This window comes from Salmo trutta, chromosome 2, assembly GCF_901001165.1.
Source record: "Salmo trutta chromosome 2, fSalTru1.1, whole genome shotgun sequence".
Classification (NCBI taxonomy): Eukaryota; Metazoa; Chordata; class Actinopteri; order Salmoniformes; family Salmonidae; genus Salmo; species Salmo trutta.
In genome coordinates this window covers 57,542,070-57,561,976 of record NC_042958.1, presented here as the reverse complement: position 1 = coordinate 57,561,976, position 19,907 = coordinate 57,542,070, and the positions used below count along the sequence as shown (strand labels likewise).

The window sequence follows — 19,907 nt, the reverse complement described above, 5'->3', positions numbered from 1 at the left end:
GCCCCGAGGCACAGGCAAGCGTGCTGCGTGACCCCCCCACCCCCACCACCACTTTCCTGATTTATCTACACTTTATCTTTATCTATCTATCTCTCCCCATCCTTCGCTAGGATCAATACAGCTCTACTAGGCTCACTCCACACACGGCCTGTCCTGTGTCAGCAAGTCACTATGGCAATAGCGAGACCTCAGCCTCAACCATCGATGATTCCCTCTTAAGGTTACATGTGGCGGTTGGAAAACTGAGCCAACCACGGCCATGTTTAGTAAGACACACCGGAGCAAAACGTTTTCTCCCTACTGAACATTACCCAACTATGTCACGGAGACAGAATCTAGGGATATCCCTCGCTGTCGGTCATGAGCATAACAATAGCGTCACCAAGGGTAATTAACTCTGACGCTATTTAGTGATGGCATGCTTGGTTTGTTGATGTGATCTCCTGGTTTCTCGTGCTCCTGTGTATTATTGCTAAACGTGGAACCTGGTCTGTTATTTTTAGGCCTGCCTGCCTGCCTGCATCTGTTGACCCTGGTTTTCCCTGCTCTTGTCTTAGAAAGAGAAAACGTTCCAGCTGTGGAGAACGTTAAAGCACAGCTTCCTCAAATCCCCCTTCCCTTTCCCTGAACATGCAAATGCACTTCTCCCCTGACACACTACGCACAACATTTAGATCACCCACGGAAGACCATTTTTGTGTAAGTTAGAAAAGTATTATAATATTATAACATTGGGTGCATTATAAGAGGGAAAACAACTTTTGGAAAATAAATCGAATCCCTTTGTGATGAATGTTCAACTGAAAGATAACATTAGCAGAAACCAAATGGAGAGAGTGAAGGCATTTGAAGTGTTCGCCTTCTCTTTTTGTGGTGGTAGTAGAATAACAGCCGTCCAATTCATGAATGGAGATTCCCTCCCTTTAACCCAATGTGCTGCCTCAGCCAGTCTCTCACAACCAGCCCATTCATAAAACTGTGGGGCTGAAGTGTGTGTGTGCATTTTGTGTGCGCGTGTGCATAGTGTGTGGCTGTAGGTGGTCAGGATGCATGCGTTTCTGGAGAGAAATGACCCATTCAGTCATGTACTCACATGTACGTACAAACTTGAGCGCACACACACACACACACATTGAAGAGGAATCGTCCTCCCTGGGGGCGAACGGTACCCCTGCATATCTGTCAGTCACCTGGATGTTTCAGCAGACGTGTTGCATAGCGGCTGTATTTTGGAAAGTTGAGAACACTGAGCTGCATATTTCTTTTTGTTCAACTGGAGAGAGAGCAAAGAGAGGTAGGAGCTCGCCAATTCATGGTCCCTCTGCTCCAAATGGGGACTGATTGGGCCAGCTCTGAGTGAACCAGCGAGCAGGGGAACACAACAACACAAACAAGAGAGAAGGTCATAAATTCATGACGAGGCAGAACGCTTCCTACCGAAGAGACGAACTGTCGTGGGCATTTGCACTCAACTGCACTCTCTCTCTCTGTCTCTCTTTCTGTCTCTCTCGTTCTCTCTCTCCGTCGGCCCTTTTCTCTCTAAAGGACTGGAACGGCATCTACAGCCACGACTTCCTATATAATTACTACAAGGTCCAAAACTAAACAATCGGCCCACACAGCTCTGAAATAGTTGGATTAGCTCACATCTTGGAACGCTCAACGTAGAGAAAGCAAAATGGTAGAAGGGTGAAAATGAGAGAGAGAGAGGCTAGAGGTGTCCAGATTTATAATTCAGCTTAGTTTGTACAGAGACAGGAAGAGGGAGGGGTCAGAGAATCCACTCAAAGAGAGGGGGGTCACAAAACGGGGTAACAGTACTGTAGCACATTTTTATGAATGAAGACTAAGGGAGAGGGGGAGAAGCTTCCTCTTACTTACAGGAGAAAATATATGAATGGGACATGTCTCTTGGGCTGCTCTCCGTCTAACAGAACATAAAGAACTACTTTCCACACTATTTTTATTTCAGTAACAACCCATTTATCAATGGCATATTTGGTCTCAGACAATTCTAAAAATATAAAGAAGTAGAATCTAGGGAAAACTTTCAGTGCGTGGAAGATTTGATTTACATTTGACTGAGTTCCCTTCCTGCAGGCAGATAGATTGAAAACAAAAGGGACTATCATTATCCAACAGCCTCATTACAGATCAGATACCCCCTTCAAAAGTTCTGTCAAACCCCCAAAAGTCAACAACACTTCCCCTCCCATTTAGCTATCACGAGCTGAACGTCATCCCCCCATTTTACCATTGACTTCATTTCCTAACGGTGTTCAGTGAATCATACGTTAAGGGACTAACATGTGTTGTATTAAATCTTGAAACTCCCTAAAATACACAGTATAGGTCAGAGATAAAGAGCAGTGGTGTAAAGTCTTTTTTGTAAAAATACTTTAAGGTACTACTTAAGTAGCTTTTGTGGGTATCTGTACTTTACTACTTATATTTTTGACAACTTTTACTTTTACTCCACTACATTCCTAAAGAAAATAATGTACTTTTTACTCCATACATTTTCCCTGACACCAAAAAGTACTCGTTACATTTAACATGCTCAGATAGGACAGCAATGTGGTCCAGTTCACGCACCTATCAATAAAACATGTTGTCATCCATACTGCCTCTGATCTGGAGGACTCACTAAACACAAATACTGTGTTTTAAATGATGTCTGAGTGTTGGAGTGTGCCCCTGGCTGTCCGTAAATTAAAAAAAGAAAATCGGGCCGTCTGGTTTGCTTAACATAAGGAATTTTATGTATAGTATTTACTTTAACTTTGCACTTTTACTCAAATATGACAATTTAGTACTTTTCCCACCACTGTACTTAAGTACATTTAAAACCAGATACTTTTAGACTTTTACTCAAGTAGTATTTTACTGGGTGACTTTTACTTTTACATGAGTCATTTTCTATTAAGGTATCTTTACTTTTACTCGAGTATGACAACTGAATACTTTTCCCACCACTGGTAAGGAGGCAAACGACGTGTTTACACAACCTTCCCTCAGTGGAACTCTGGAGACAGAGCATGCTTGTTAGCTGTTATTGAGAGAAAAGGGAAAGAGATTACATAGATTCACCAGATGTGCAGGTATTGCACAATCACTTCTTGTCCCCCCCATCTCCTTAATCTAGCATTCCAGAGTGTCCCAAAGTCTGGCGCTCTGTTTCCCTCATCCCTCTCTCTCTCGTTCTCTCTCTTTCCCTCTATCTCCCTCTGTTTTCCACACCCATACAGGTAACAACCTGACTCAGAAAACAACTATGTTTGATTTTCTGTGGCGCCTTTTCAATACGGCTTCAATTATTTTTTGCCACAAGGGATTAGGACTTTGTTTGCCGGCTTTACGCTCTGTACTCTGAGTTTCCCTAACACCTGTCACCTGTTTAGAACTATATTACAAGGCTGAAGAGCGAGGGGTTTGATGGAATAATGCAAAATCGGGTGTGGGAATAAATAAGGCCTTCATCAAACCCGCTGGGGGCTTCAATAGACTCACTTCAAATCGCAACCACAAACATGTAGAAGAATATCTTTATGTCTATGGCAGCCTGTCAACTTGGAGCTTCCCATCAAATCATGTCGAGTAGAGAGTCTTCTGGTCATTGAGTGTGAACAGCAGGTGCTAGCAGGAGCGCTGTCTGTCAACCTGAGCCCGTCTCGGCTCAGACTACTGTGTATAAGTGAGCTCCCTGTCAAAGTGAAGCCCCACTGACCCTACAGAGCATACCAAGGTCTACCATGGGCAGCAGGCTGACCGCCGATTGGTTGGGCTGGCCCGGGGTTAAGTAGACATGACCCTTGCATACTCTAGGGTTCATCGCCACTTCCTCGTTACCATTGTTGGCCCACAGACAGGAACAATATGTTTCGCTGGGCATGTGTTACTGGGACTAAGGAGTTGTCACTGAGGATAAATGGCACAGTGTTTATCCACAATAGCGGTTGGGTTTTGAACGGGGCCAGGGGGAACTCAATTGCTAAGTTTAAAATTCACACAATAAAACTTCTGATTTATTTTCATGTTTAAATTATATTCAAAAAATGTTCAAGTTAAGACTTAACCCATCAAAATTGCTATGTTAAGTTTGGTCAAATTTGCTGTTAAATATATTATTTCCCATTCGTCATATTGTATGAACTCACCCATAAGTCTATGAATGAGTTTGAATAAAAAAGGCACAGAGGACGCTGTTTGCAAAGCGCACACTCCCCTACTCTGAATCGTCATTGTTTAAACACACAACAAAAAGGGAAACCCATTCAAATAGCAGCCGCGCAGTTGTGTAGTATAGGAATTTGCTTTCCCCTCTTACACCTCAGACATACACAAAAGGGAGTCTTTGTACCTGGACTCTGAATGATCTTTTACTGGTTTCCTGGGCTAATCCATTCAGCTTTTCAAAACCATGCAAATGGATAGAGGAGGACAATAGTAGCATCCACATTCACCCATGATGAGTAGGTCATGTATTAAGTTTATGTCTCGGAAATGCTTTTTCCCAGGCAAAGATTAATGTGACTTCGACAAATACAGTAGCTCCACCCAAGCTTCAAGCAGTTTCACAACCCAATGCTGACCCCGTTTCGGAGTTCTCTCTCTCTCTCTATCTCTCTCTCACACACACACACACACACACACACACACACACACACACACACACACACACACACACACACACACACACACACACACACACACACACACACACACACACACACACTAAACAAACACACACATACACGCAAACACAGAATTCTTAGAATTTAGACTAATGCAATCTTTACTTACAGTTTTCGGTGTGAAAATCAGGAACAAACTGCTCGTCACTGTCAGGCACTTGAGCTGAAATCAGAAAAGAAAGAGAAACCGTTAGCGTCATGTCATGGTTTGAGCAGAATGCTAAGCCTATCAGTTAACCTACCATAGCTAGCCTTGGTGGTCTACAATTTACCTAGACAGTGAGCACTACACTAGCCTGCTAGCTAGCCTGTCTGACTATTTACATTGACCCCCCCCATCTTTGTTTTTACACTGCTGCTACTCACTGTTTATTATCTATGCATAGTCACTTTACCCCTACCTACATGTACAAATTACCTTGACTAACCTGTACCCCCGCCCATTGACTCGGTACCCCCTGTATATAGCCTCGTTATTGCTATTTTATTGTGTTACTTTTCATTTTATTTTTTACTTTAGTTTATTTAGTAAATATTTTCTTAACTATATTTCTTGAACTGCATTGTTGGCTAAGGGCTTGTAAGTTAGCATTTCACGGTAAGGTCTAAACCTGCGTATTTTCCTATTAACTGAGCCAGTCTTGGTGCTTCATGCTGTCTGACAGCCTTGCCAGTGTGGAAGCTCGACTCACCCTGTCCATGGGCCTTGGCGGTCATGGTGCTGGGCCTCGCCAGACTCTCTCCTTAGCCATGAAACTTGACTCACTACCTGGGTCCAGCCAAGCGACCTTCACCTCCACACTTTCCAGCGTGCCATTATTTTGTCAACACTACATAGTCAAGGGGGAAATGAAGCTTAGCTCCTTGTTTCATGTGGTATTCAACGTCTTGACGGCACAAACACTGATTTATTAGTTAACCCTTTGAGCTGCAGCTCGCGAGGGTTTAACCTCAAGTCATGCCTTGACCTCAGTCAAACATCGTAACTGTGATTATTGACTGTGTTTTATTCTGGTCTGATCAAAAATGGTGGAAAAGGAAGATAGTTTACTCAGGCCGTTTATCATTGGAAAAAATTGTAAGTGCCGATCTGCTTAAGCATGTGGCTCTCCCATAGACACCAGTGCGATAGCAGCTGGGTCTGGCCTACTTAGTTCATTAACTAATGTAACCAGAAAAAATGAGGGAGTGGGGTGTTTCACTTCTTCTTCTGTCTCTGGACTGATCTCAACTAGGGTCAGGAGCTTTTCCTGACCACATGAGCTGACCAGGAACATCTCAGGGTCCCTTCTGATAACTTCAGACTGGCTTGTGAAGCTGTCTTTCGGTATGATGGACGGTGCTCTGACTTGAGGCCTAACGATGGCAGCACAGGGTGATTTAGGACCTTAAGAGGTGCACTTATAGTGGAGACAGGGTTACTGTCACTCACGTAGGCTAGCTATCGAACCAAACTGGTGATAGATGGATAAATACAGAGGTGGAGCTGGCTTCCCTTCCTCCCCCCATGTCCAAACCCTGGCCAAAGAACCACAAAGATATCTTTAGCCCTCATTGACCTGATTGTGATTGTGTCAGGAAGATGTCAGTAACATGTAAATTGTGTGCATTTTGTGTACTTGTTTGTGTGTGCTTTTCATCACAGAGCAAAGACAGACTAAACAGGCTATTTCAAACAAGGAAGGAAATCAGACTTTCGGTCTTACACCCAGTTTGTGGAGCTGGAGGATGTTCTTGGACAATATAGATGCTCTGCGGCTAGTAAAGTGTTCTGGAATTTGTCACCTGCTTTGAGGTGCGTTCAAAGGTCAAGCTAGAGGTGTTAGGAGGAAGAGGAACCGAGAGAGAAGTTGGGGGAGCTGAGAACAAGTTTAGGTTAGCACTATTTAGAGTTAGATCTTGGTCACAATGCCACTATCTAGTAAGAATGAGTGATGTTTGTTGAATAATTCAATCACAAAAAGCTGAAATTATCCAAATGAATCCAAAAACTAGACATGGTGAAATAAATATTCATCCATTCATACTAGATCTTAACTTGGAGTAAGTTTAATTTACAATCTTATAATTTATATTATATTTAAATGAACCGGATCCTACCATCAAGGCCCTAACATTCTGAATTGTCTTTATGCAAACTCAGCCCATTGGGTACAGGTGCAACGGGGCTTGGTAGTATTGTACTATCCTGTTTGCCAAGATGTTCAGATCCAAATACATTTCCGATATCAATTGTCTTCCCAAGCACTGGACATTGAACTACACAAACAGGTTAGGAAAGCCAGATTAGTGGACTGCCAACACCCAAAAGGGTGAAAAGGTCAAATTTACCCAGTGAGCCATGCATGAGCACAATGGCATCTGATTCGCTACATTTCATTCATGAATGGCCTAACCCTAAACCTCGCCTGCAGCCAGGGCTAGAAACCCTTACAACTAGCATCAGTCCAATTTGAAAGGTTCCTGCTTTTTCCATTGATTTGGTCTTGCACTTACGCAACGGTATACTTAGGAAAAGTTGATGGTTATCATTAAATATTGAGACAACAATCTGTCCATAATGGCCAGTGAAAACAAATTTCCACCACATGGGAAGCACATATCCACTCTCCACTCTGAAATTGTTTAACATAACCAGAATAAGGAACATGCGATTGTATAGTATTATAGGAAACCAAATCTGAAGTTTAATTTACAATGAACATTAAAAAGTCTCTCAAATTGAAACTACGGTGTAAGAAAAATGACTTCCACTTTTTTCCCTCAAACACAGAGCAAGTCCATAGAACCCACAAAGAGAGAGTGAGTAAGTGCCAGCGTCTGTGACATCACCCAGCCAAGTAAAGACCCCAAACTATCCGAAAGGTCCCCTCTCACTTCATCCACCAGCTACCAGACCATAAAACCTAGCTTGGAAACCAAAACGGAGTGAAAAGAGAAAATAAGAACTTCAAAATCCACTTTCACGTATTTCTTCCCCGCTTCCTGTGAGGAGGAAACCGGATGATGGCGTCTTGGAGCATGTTCAGATAAATTACATTGATTTCTTATATAATACTGTGCCTTGTTGCTATACGGTAATACTATTACCCCCTTTTAACTTTGCAGTCTTTTGCCCTAAGGAGAGGGATAAAGCTGTTTTATGAGAAAGAGCAGAGGCCAATATTTAGTCCACCAGACCAAACAATAAATCATTTCCACTAGTTTCAACATGTCTAAAATGGAACACGTTGGATCGAGCTCAGAAAGGGAAGAGAAAAACCCCCATTAAGGATGTCTGAGCGTCAGTGCGACTGGCTCGTAGACAAGAGCACAACCTCTGTGCTTAGGCAGACAGAGGGAGAGTGTGTGTGTGCGCGTGAATGCGTGAGCGCGCGTGTGTATCCGATTTGCTTCCAGGAACACCTCGTCAAAAGTCTTTGAGATGCAAGTCAGCACAAGACAGAAAGTGTGTTTATATGAGCACAGATGCATGTTTCCCTTTTTTCTTCCAGACACCTTGAATGACTTTTTTTTCTCAATGGGAGATCCTGAGAAGATCGCAGAACTTTCAGTCATAAACGTAAAGGAAAACGACAAGACGAGACAAGCTCCTGAACTCGCTCTCTCTCAACTTTCCTGTCTCCCATCTCCCTTTCTCCGCTCTCTGTAGCAGAAAACTCCCTCCTGCTACGCGGGTGAATCCCTTGTAACCACAATCAGTCACAACGACAGGCCTGTAATTAATGTAGAAGGAAAGAGGAGTTCTGCCAGAAGAGCTCAAAACAATATATTATTTAGGGTTAAAAAACACATTGTTAGTTACACCACCAACCTCCACCCAGGCAGCTCGGCTTTTTAATTCTCTCTTTGGCCCAGAGACCCTCTTCTTCTAGCCAATCTCTTAATGCAGTTCAACAGCACCCCATATCTACTGCTATGCATGTTACCTTTATGGCTGACTGAATTCAAATAAAATGTCCATCAAAGGGATCAGACTTCGGAGTGGTTCTCATTGTTGTCCCTTTTATTGGTGTTGGCTTTGTCTTTGTCTGCGGAGCGTGGTGGTGTGAACTTGCCAGTTTGACGCTGCATGAGAATAGGCACCTAGGCCGAGATACAGTGAGAGAATTGTTTGCCGGGCTTCATAAACAGTAGTTTTTCTTAAGAGGGAGGCCCATTTGACCTTTTTCACACTACCGTGCTGACCCGAACCATACTGTGTTGCCCTGGGTATTTTCTTTTCACGTTGACCTTTCCAGCACAGTTCCAGCATATATTTGACCCAGGTCTGCTCTAAATCACAGGGTATCAATTTGGCTGGTTCAAGATGGCAAACATTTTGTAGCCGGCTGCATTTCTGGTTTAGAGATTGCTAACACACTACATATTGCCTTGCCACTTCTGGGCCCCAGATTTACCAAACATTACCAAACAAGCGTGAGTCATTCCTCGGTTTTGTTGTCCCGTCTTAACATATAATTGCTTCTTCAGAGCGTACGTCACGTTGTACTTTTAAACTCCACACTGCTGTCAATTGCTGCTGCCTGCCTGGGTCCATTTCATCGCTATGTGTGTTGAGGGACAGAGGCTTAACATGCTGCTTGTTTGTATTGGCTGGTCGTATTGGCACGCAAGCATACTACATGCCAGCATGGCCAAAATAGGGCATGTTTACAGCTAATCATGTCCTGTCTATGTTCACAAAGGACTTTTTTCTCTGTCACTAATGGCCATGTGTATTGCATCAGCATGTTTTAACTCCCCGAGCGTTTCTACACTTCCTAAACATCCTCGTCTTACTTTAAGAAACAAAGTCTTGGTACTTTACCCTGTGTACTGCCTGTCTAGCACACAATATTAGGCCTTTCCTGGTTCCTGATGACTATTTGGTACACATAACTAATATACCAATTCATTGTAATTATCATACTGTAGATTATTTCAGTCCCACTCTACATTAATACATCTGTCGAAATTGAATGAATCATTGAATAAATATACTTCTGGAGAAATGAGCTCTATCATGACCAATAATTGTTTGAAGCCATTGCTGCTTAGTGGTGGTATGACAGATTTATAAGCATAGTTTAAGTATTTGATCCAAGTGTTCTCATCAACCAAGAAGTCATTAACTGAGCAATTGGGATCAAACCCACTCACACACACAACTATATCAATAGACTTTGTTATGGACCATTTCCATGTTCATATCTGTCTGGCCAAAGCTGGTCCAACCAGGGTATCAATACGACTAATGTTCAATAGATCAAATGCATATTTTAACATAGTATCTTGCGTGTAGAAATATTGCTGACATTTCCCCCGTTTATGTTGGTATTTTGCCAAACCACTCATATGTTTTCATCACTGCCAATGCCACTGAAACATACACAATTAATAATAAAAAAAAACACATTACCTTCAGTGAGCCATGTCTCCTGAAGCTGGCTTAAATCCTGAAAGAGGTCTAAAAACACACACACACACACACACACACACACACACACACACACACACACACACACACACACACACACACACACACACACACACACACACACACACACACACACACACACATGAATACAACAGAACAACAAGATCAAAGATCATTAAGCACATGTCATGTCAGCTAGTTCAGGTTAAGACAAGTTAAGACATATATATCAATCCATAAGTAGAAGTGATATATCTGCTTGCCGGATTGGTAAGCAAAGCATTGACGAGGTAAACGTGTCACGCAAAGGGGGCTTTAGGCCATTGCGAGCTTCCTTTGGAGTTCTAACTTTACCTTCAGATTCCTGAGGGGGTAATTCCGTGTCCATGTATTTCCTTTTCGCTGCCATCAACAGTCTATTTAGGGGTCCATTTCCTTGTGACTTCTGCAAGCATCAGAAATATTACAGAAGTGGAAAATACAGTCAAACATGTAGTACACCCTTTGATGTCACAAGCTACATAGAACATGCCCACTGTCACTAATTGGTTTAGTTAATTAGGCAATATGGCTATAAATACTAAAATAAGTACATATTACATTATAATTTGGATATTACAAGGCTATTATTTTCTTATTATCAGTAGCCTAATTATTATCATTATAGTTGTAACTTTCTGTGTTTTAATTTTTTTCTTATCATTCCAGACTAAAAAAAATTATACCACAACAGAAAAACAATGCTGGTTGTCTCTGTGAATTGCAATAGTGTTGCAACTCAAACGCGGCTTTTATCGTTCCATTTGCCCTCTCAAAATGTTAGCCCATTTTCGGTGTTACACTGTCAACATCTCCTGTCTAGAGACAAGAAATATGTTAATAAACAGTGTAAAATAAAAGCTGTAATTTATATTATTTAGTAAAAAAAAATGTGCAGACCTTTTGATAGTTTAGAACCGAACTGAAAATAGTTTTCATCGCGCACATAGTTGCTTCAAACAAATCGCATGCAACGGGCGATCGAAAGAGAAAGCCCGGTAGCCAAGTCCTAAAACTGAGTAAAGCACTAAAAGAATACATGACTTTATACATACGTACATTTGCTAAAGTGTAAGGCACTTGCTGGTCCAAATATCCATCCATCTTATAATCCATCCGTTAACCGTTTGTGATCATTTAGGCTGAGTTGAATGTGATCCACGCAGCCTGCAGGGAGAGAGGGACAAGGGGGAGCGATAGTTGTGAATGGAGCTGGGAGAAAGCTGCATACATAATGAGCTCCATTCACAAAAAAATGCACAGAGGGGAAGCTATGGCGAGCGATTACCCAGCGGGCTGGTGCCACCTTTACCGCTAGCCTGACTGTAGTCTGTGGTTCGCGATAGACAGTCATCAGATACCGCACAAAATTAACTCAATAAACAAGCCTATGCAATGTGCCATTTGCTCTTTTATAGTTATAAAATGTTATTTGAAATGTGGCTCATCTAGGTTTTTATGTAGGTTAAATAGAATAATCATGTAGAATGTGCAGTTGTAAAATTGTCAGGCAAACCAATAAATTGTGATTTTATAGGACATGCACTTATAAAACTACAATAGACAAATTGTATAGGCTTTTCTTACTAAAAAGTATAGGCCTATACTTTCTATTTAGGCTCCATCAATGCCCAGAGAGAAAATGGAACCGTGGATAATGTGAAAAGGAACAGACGTCGCGTCTCAACTGTATGGGCTACAGAGGGCAACTAAATAACTGCTTTAACCTCACCTTGCTTATAATAGTCAACAATAAGAACATTGAACGCTTAATGCGTGTGTTATAAGCATGGGACAGTAATGCCCCAAAAAACACTGTTGTTGTCAATTCTTTTCCAAACTTGAGTGTTGATTTTGACTACGTAGACTTGCTTTTCTTGCTCTCTGACGCTCGCTTGGCCAAATGACTTGCTGATTCGTGGATTTCCTCTTTCAAGGGCTCGAATTTCTTCCTTTGTCTTAATGAATGACCTGACTTATGAATGAAATCTAGGCTCCCTCTTTGAACCAATCCGCTATGAGACTGTCCGGGTCCCTAGCAACCATGGGCGGAGTTAGAAAAGCAGTAGCCAATCAGAGTTTGGGACTCAAAGAGTCTTTATACTAGATTTTCCAGTTGTTTTTCATTCACAAAGCCAGAGAGGGGGAAAGTTAGAAAAAAAACGTCCATTCATAAAAACCTTCCCTAGCTTGAATGTCCCAACTTGTTTTTCCCTGCCTGCCCAGACTCTGTCAAATAAGTTAGTTTGTTTACCTTCTTACACTTCTTCTCCTCACTTATAATGACTAAATAACATGTTTTATGTAATGTACAACTAGCAATTACTTTGTTCACTGACTGAGTCAGAGGCTGGCTATTTGAAACACCCTTTGAATATAAATCACATGAAATGTCACAGGTAGCTTTTAAAGAAAACAAACTGAGGGAAAAGGTTAGTATCTCGTTATTATGTTTTATGATGATAAACAAATTACATCTTATTCTGTTCCATTCTATCATATGCACTCTAAAATGAAAGAAGTGGGTTGAAAAGCAAGCTTTCTGTGGATTAAAGTGCTTGTTTATTTCTGAAACTAATGGAGATGTTTCATTTAACTCAGAGTACACATACTTCACTTCCAAAAGATACACTAATAGGCATGTACTGTATGTTTGCCTGTGTCTAATAGCTGGCTCAGCAGGTTTAAGAATAGTCTACACAAAGCTAAAATAGATGCTATAAAGCTTTCTGTAGGAGGTAGTAGATGGAACCTGGTAGATAAGAGTGCTTTTTGATAAAAGGGGGCATGTTTGTTGGATAAAATATGACTGTTTTTCTGCCCGTACTTCAATAGTGCTTGTTGTGAACAGAGACGCAGAAGTGGGGAAGACAGAGAGAGAGATGGGGGGAGGAGGGTCTCTGTTTGCAGGAGGTGGGGATGGTCTAGTGTGGAAGGCTCATCCCCAACACCGCTGTCCACTTCCCTCTCTCCCTCTCGTCTTCTTTCTGGAGCTCTATCAGCCCTTCCTCTCCTCCCTCCTCCTTCCTCTGTCCTGATAAGTCTGATGGTGACTGATAAACCCCTGAAGCTCCCTGAAGACCCACGGACATCACATTACTGGAAAAGTATGAATACCTTTCTGCTGTTTTTAATACAAAATAGCTCACAACCCCACCAGTACTGTTGAAAATGCTCAATAGAGCAATGATGATGTCCTGAAGTGGTGTGCTTGTAAAACTTTTATTTTTATTGCCCTTTATTCCCCTTTATTTTTTTTATTTTTTTTTACCAATCTTTATTAATTCAAGCAGTTCCTGGCCATGTATTTTTATTGTGTCTATGAGACAGCTTGCCCTGGGTCGCATCAGTGGCTCCATGGTGGGGCAGGTTGCCCCTAGCCCCACTGGGAATCTAATGAGTTCCCATACCAGAGACGAGCCATGCCAGAACCAAACCATGTGGGCTACTCAAGAAATCTCTGACAATATCTTACCCCTCACCCCGTATATCTGCTTTTCCTTGATCATATGTCAAGGAGTCATTTATGTTATTGTGTAATAATAAACATAATATCTATACATTTTACATTCATAATTCTTTAGAGTTGACGCTAAGCATTTACGATTTAATTGAAGATTATTATTAACCATTTATATGTACTATCCTTCATTCTTCAATCTTCATTCTCCCAAAAATAGTGACAAATTTAATAACGCTAGAATTAGAGTGGTTAATCTATAACATAATGCACATGAGGGTGCCCATTCATTGAGATGACCTGTGCATGACATCCATGGTTCCATGGCCATTAAAACAAACAGGACATATTCTCTCAGGCAGTGAGCAGAGGCCAGACAAGACAGGCAGCCCTGGTTGTTTGCAGTGGGGACAGGCTTTCGACGAAGAGCAGCTTGCTCTCACGTGCCATATCAACTGGAAGATGATTCCCAGTCCAAACAGCGGTCGTGTGAAAAGAGGTGCAGCCTGGCCTGGGTGAGTGTGTGTGTGAGAAAGGAAGTGTGTGTGTGTGTGAAGTGTGTGTGTGCTACTAAAAACACGGGTAACTTATTTGGCCTTTGACTTATCGCACATCCTTTTTCTGCCAGGCTGCCAAATTTGGATCCAGGCTGCCCTCCCCAAACATTATGTTCTGACTGCCCTGAGACCAGGACGCCTATTCCGAGTCCAGGAAAGGACTCCAGGACTTCCTCTATCCTCCTGGACAGCAAACAATGCACACCTGAAAATAACTCAAGAAAAAGCTGAGCCAATTCTGATAATTAAGGCCAAGAGGTCAGAACATTTCATACACATCAGGGTTTTTAACCCACATCTTTCAGAGTTGTGCTTTTTCTCAGACAGGTCTGTAGAGTCACTGCCTGCCGCTGTCTGTTCAATAAAACTGTCTTCATCAGACAGGCACTTGTCCTGTTTTGAAAACACCTGAGTAATAAACAGATTTTCCCCAAATCCAGAAGGGAGTGAGAGTTACTTGCAGTAAACTTTCTCTAATATGAACAGTTTTAAGTCATGAGTTCACGCAGTGGCTGATTAACGTCCCCTGGCTCGGGCTTGGTGCATGGGGTTGTCGCTGGCTTAGACCGCGACACATGAAGGGATTTCCCTCCGCCACCCCTGTGGAATGCCTAGCGCTGCAGTTCACACAGACCCCAGACAGGCTCAGCTCAGCCTGCCTCCCCCACAAAAACAGATGATCTTTAACTGCTGTGTGACTCTGTGTGTGTCCGTGCGTGCGCGTGCGTGCTCTGTACCCTCTGGTGGCCTATTATTCATTCCCCCAGGACATAGCGCCTTTGCTGGGATGCCTCCTTGTGTATAGGCACAGCCAGGAAATGTCATCGTTGGCATCAGAGGGAGGACTAGAGCGCCAACCCAAGTGTGCTCTCAGCACCTGCAGCCACAGTCCCCTGCCACAGACACTGGCTTGCTTGTTTGTCAACCCCACCATCCATGCCCCACCAAAGTCAGCCTGTCTAGCCTCCACTGCCTTATGAAAGATCAATCGGGTGAACACAATAGTCTCTTCGTTTATGGGGGTGTTGTTTTGATGCCGCCTGAAAGTCTGCATGCAGCTGCACTGGCCTGCTGACACTCCAAACAAGACACAAAGCAAACCCCCCTTTATATACAGTTTTAGACCGGCCCGCTCCGGTTTTCTCCGCAACGCAAGACTCTTCATCAGGAGCCCATAGAGAAGAGCTGGGACTGGGAGAAGTTATTTTGTTCTAGCGTGGGATGGCTCTGATGAGGAGACATAGAGGAGCCTTGTTGCTGTCTCTGTCACTGTGTAAACACTCTATTGTCGCTCGACTCGCCCACATTTTCATTTATATCCCATTTTCCACTTCATTTCCATGCTACTTTTGGGACAAAACAAAATCCCATGTACTTCTACTATGGTAATCCATCTGTATCATCTAGGCGCATGGGGAAAAGCTAATGGTTTGGCTTTGGGGCCTGCGCTGTGCCTCATCATCACTGTTTCAGTCTAATTAAAATGCTATGCGGATAGAAGGACTATTCAGTATTGTGGATTTTTTGGGGGTGACCAATATATATATATATATATATAATTTTTTTTGTCTTGTTGGGGGGGTGGGCTACATGCACGATACAGAAATGTATATCATTTAATAGTTAGCTCGCATCCACCCATGGGCTGCTACTCAAAAAGAAGAATACATTTTTTAAAAAGGAACACAACTACAAAGCATTGATCACCACGATCATGACACAGAGCCCAAAAGTAACAATACATTTAGTAAGTAACAAAAAAAAAGAAAAAAAGAATTGAGGCTCCACCCACAACCTCCCACCCCATTTCCCCAACCCCACCCATCCAACATCTTCCTCCAACCACAATCAACCAACCCTACAGATCCTGGTTCAACCCCGGGCTGTATCACAACCGGCCGTGATCGGGAGTCCCATTGGGTGGCGCACAATTGGCCCTGCATCGTCTGGGTTAGGGGAGGGTTTTGCTGGGGTAGGCCATCATTGTAAAATAAGAATTTGTTCTTAATTAACTTGCCTAGTTAAATAAAAGTTAAATAAAATAAATAAATAAAAACCCATTTCCCTAACCCCACACATTCCAACGTCTTCCTCCAACCACAACCTTCCACCCCATTTCCCCAACCCCACCCATCCGACGACTTCCTCCCACCCCCCACCCCCCCACCTGAAAACCATGTTTTCCATCCCTTCCCACCCCCCTAGCAACTAGAGTTGCTTGTTAGTCCCCCCCTCCCCCAACCACCGCTTCCCCATGGACCTGAACAAAGAAAGTCAGTAAAAAATATGAAAAAAGATACATATATCTTTTTTTTGTGTATGTGTTGGGCTTCATAGATTCTTTATTTACATGTGTAGGGCTTTAACAGATTATTCTTTACATAGTCATATATATATGTCCAGGCCTCAATTGTTCCTTGACTAGCACCATTCATTCTCGCTGTCAATCATTTTAACGTTACAACTTCTAATTGTAACTGTATCCACTGGTGAATTGGGAGAGAGTGAGGTGACTGCCATCTAAGAGCCACCAACTTGTTTTGCAGCAGTGCTGCCTGCCAGCAGTAATCTACTCTGATTGATTGAGAGATTCAAAGAGCTATCAAAGTTAAGTAACATAATAGATGCAAAGCACAGAATATTTACATTCATGCACTTGGAAATGAATTTGATAATGTTGTCCCAGAAGCATTTAACAGCACGGCACTCCCACATCACATGAAGGAATGTGCCTACCTGATTTAGGGGACACAGTAAACAGTTGGGAGTTGGGACCAATTTCATCGTAAAACTTTTCCTTGGTGTTCAATACAGTCTCGGAACAAACTAAAAATGTATAAATTGATGGTTCGAATGATGGGATGCCAAGGTCATATTTTTCCATATTCTGTTAATGTGGGATGTTTATCATGAATTTTAAAGCAAAGAAATGAAGCAATGTTCCCAACCTGATTTGGGGGACACAGTGAACAGTTGGGAATTGGGGTCAAATTCATCGTAAAAACGTTTACTTGGTGTTAAATACAGTCTGTGAACAAACTTCAAATATATAAATTGATGGTTTGGATTACAGGATGCCAAGGTCATATTTTACTTATTCTGTTATTGTAGAAGGTTTATCATACATTTTAAAGCAAAGAAATTAGTAAGGTACAGTAAACCCCTGCTGTGCTCTTTCCACTTTCATCGCTACTCAGACAGTCATCAAAGCTCTACGCTATTGCATGCTGGGAAGAGAAGAGACTTCTCACTAATTCAATGTCTCAGAGTTAACCAGTCATCTCACCCACCCTCACCTCTTCTCTCTTCCTAAATCACGTATTTGAGGTTTCATGGCTTCGCAACACTCCATTGCTCTGATTTCACAAGGGAGTCTCGCTAATTCAGTCAAAATCCTTGTTGTAATTCATTTGGATCGTTATAAACAATGCCCTGAGACCCCTCAAAACGACTCAGGCCTGTGTTGGGATTCCAAACAACTGTCCGGTAGTGTTTAGTTTTGGTTCATCCGGTTTAGGCCGACCTCATAACACAAGGTCACTCAGCTTGACCGAAGATGTAATGTACGACAGAGCAGTCTCATAAAGTTGATAAAACTGGATTGTCAAGAAATAGTTCTGGCTTGGACTATTGCAGCTGGTAGTTTTTAGTTTCTTCATACTGTATATTTTACTGTAGTTCATGTTGTCTCAATTCTCTATGTTTATGCAACTTGATATCCCATGTTTGTTAGATAGCCACTCCTAGGAAAACAGAGGTTTGGACTCAAGTAAAGCAACTATGCTCAATCTAACATCCTGTATGCATGCGTATGACGTCAGTATGTACATAGCCTTCAGAAAGAACTCATACCCCTTGACTTATTCCACATTTTGTTACAGCCTGAATTCAACATTTATTAAATATATTTTTCTCACCAATCTACACACAATACCGCATTATCACAAAGTGAAAACATGCTTTTTGAAATTTTTGCTAATTTATTAGAAAGGAAATACATAAATATTTCATTTACATAAGTATTCACACCCCTGAGTCAATACTTTGTAGAAGCACCTTTGGCAGTGATTACAGCTTTGAGTCCTCTTGGGTATGTTTGTATCAGCTTTGCGCATCTGGATTTGGGGATTTTCTCCCATTCTTCCTTGCAGATTTTCTCAAGCTCTGTTAAGTTTGATGGGGAGCAGTGTTGAGCAGCAATCTTCAAGTCTTTCCACATATTGTCAATGTGATTGAAGTCTGGGCTTTGGCTAAGCCAATCAAGGACTTTCAAGAACTTTCACATTCTTGTTCTGAAGCCATTCCAGTGTTGCTTTGGCTGTATGCTTGTGTTCATCGTCTTGTTAGAATGTAAATCGTCACCCCAGTCTAAGGCCATTTGCACTTTGAAGCAGGTTCTCATCAAGGATTTGCCTGCATTTGGCTCGATTCATTGTTGCCTCTAGCCTTACCAGTCTCCCAGTCCCTGCCGCTGAAAAGCATCCCCATTGCATGATGCTGCCACCACCATGCTTGTGCCTGGTTTTCTCAAGACACCTTGCATTCAGGCCAAAGTGAGACATTTTTGTCTCATCAGAACACATACTTTTTTGCCTTACACTCAGTCTTTCACGTGCCTTTTTGCTAACTCCAAGGGTACTGTTATGTGCCTTTTTCTCAGGAGTGGCTTCCGTCTGGCCGCCAATCCCAGATTGGTGAAGTACTTTAGAGACTGTTGTCCTTCTGGTAGGTTCTCTCATCTCAGCCAATGAACTCTGTAGTTCTGTCAGAGTGGTCATTGGGTTCTTGGTCAGCTCTCTGACCAAGGTCCTTCTTGCCTGGTTGATCAGTTTGGCTAGACAGCCAGCTCTAGGCAGAGTCTATGTAGTTCCATATTGTTTCAATTTCCCATTGATGGAGACCACTGTGCTCTTGGAAACATTCAACACTCTATCCAAACAATTGAACTGACTACAAATGGACTCCAATCAAGTTGTAGAGACATCTCAAGGTATAAGGGCACAAGGCGAGACCCAGATGCAGACATGGGAGGCAGATGGTTTGAGTCTTGATATTTATTAAATAATCCAAAAGGGGTAAGCAAGAGAATGGTCGTGACAGGCAAAAGATCAAAACCAGTACAGAGTCCAGGAGGTACAGAGTGGCAGGCAGGCTTGAGGTCAGGGCAGGCAGAATGGTCAGGCAGTCGGGTATGGAGTCCAGAAAACAGGCAAGGGTAAAAAACCGGGAGGACTAGCAAAAGAGAATAGAAGCAGGAGTACGGGAAAAACACTGGTTGACTTGAAAAGCATACAAGACGAACTGGCACAGAGAGACAGGAAACACAGGGATAAATACAGTGGGGAAAATAAGCGACACCTGGAGGGGATGGAGACAATCACAGGAACAGGTGAAACAGATCAGGGTGTGACACAAGGAGGATCAAAGAAAATTGGATGCACCTGAGCTCAATTTGGAGTGTCATAGCAAAGGGACGTGAATACTTAGATATTTCTGTATTTCATTTTTCAATAAATTTGCAAAAAAATCTAAACATCTATTTAATCCATTTTGAATTCAAGCTGTAACACAACAAAATGTGAAATAAGTCAAGGTGTATGATTACTTTCTGAAGGCACTGTAGCTAACGTGTGTGTGTATAGATTCAGGGAATGATACGTTTTTATATTCAGGAGCCTCTGAGTGGAATAGTCTGCCTCAGTCTGTTAAAACTATTCCCACTTGGTGTAGCTTTAAAA

General features: G+C 42.3%; 1 protein-coding gene across 2 annotated transcripts in view; it reads right to left on the bottom strand.

Moving 5' to 3' along the window:
• The window catches only part of LOC115158385 (ETS translocation variant 4-like), a 29,258-nt gene extending 17,194 nt beyond the window's left edge, over window positions 1-12,064 (bottom strand). Inside the window, exons 1-5 of one of the 2 annotated variants that reach the window (XM_029707258.1) lie at window positions 11,885-12,064; window positions 11,212-11,319; window positions 10,468-10,558; window positions 10,096-10,143; window positions 4,804-4,857 (exon numbers count right to left, since the gene is read on the bottom strand). In XM_029707258.1, coding sequence (XP_029563118.1) covers window positions 4,804-4,857; window positions 10,096-10,143; window positions 10,468-10,558; window positions 11,212-11,268 — 250 coding nt within the window. In that variant the 5' untranslated portion in view covers window positions 11,269-11,319; window positions 11,885-12,064. Of the gene's footprint in view, window positions 1-4,803; window positions 4,858-10,095; window positions 10,144-10,467; window positions 10,559-11,211; window positions 11,387-11,884 lie in introns of those variants that run through there. The other variant, XM_029707248.1, reaches the window with a different exon arrangement.
• Between the last annotated feature and the right edge of the window lie 7,843 nt (window positions 12,065-19,907).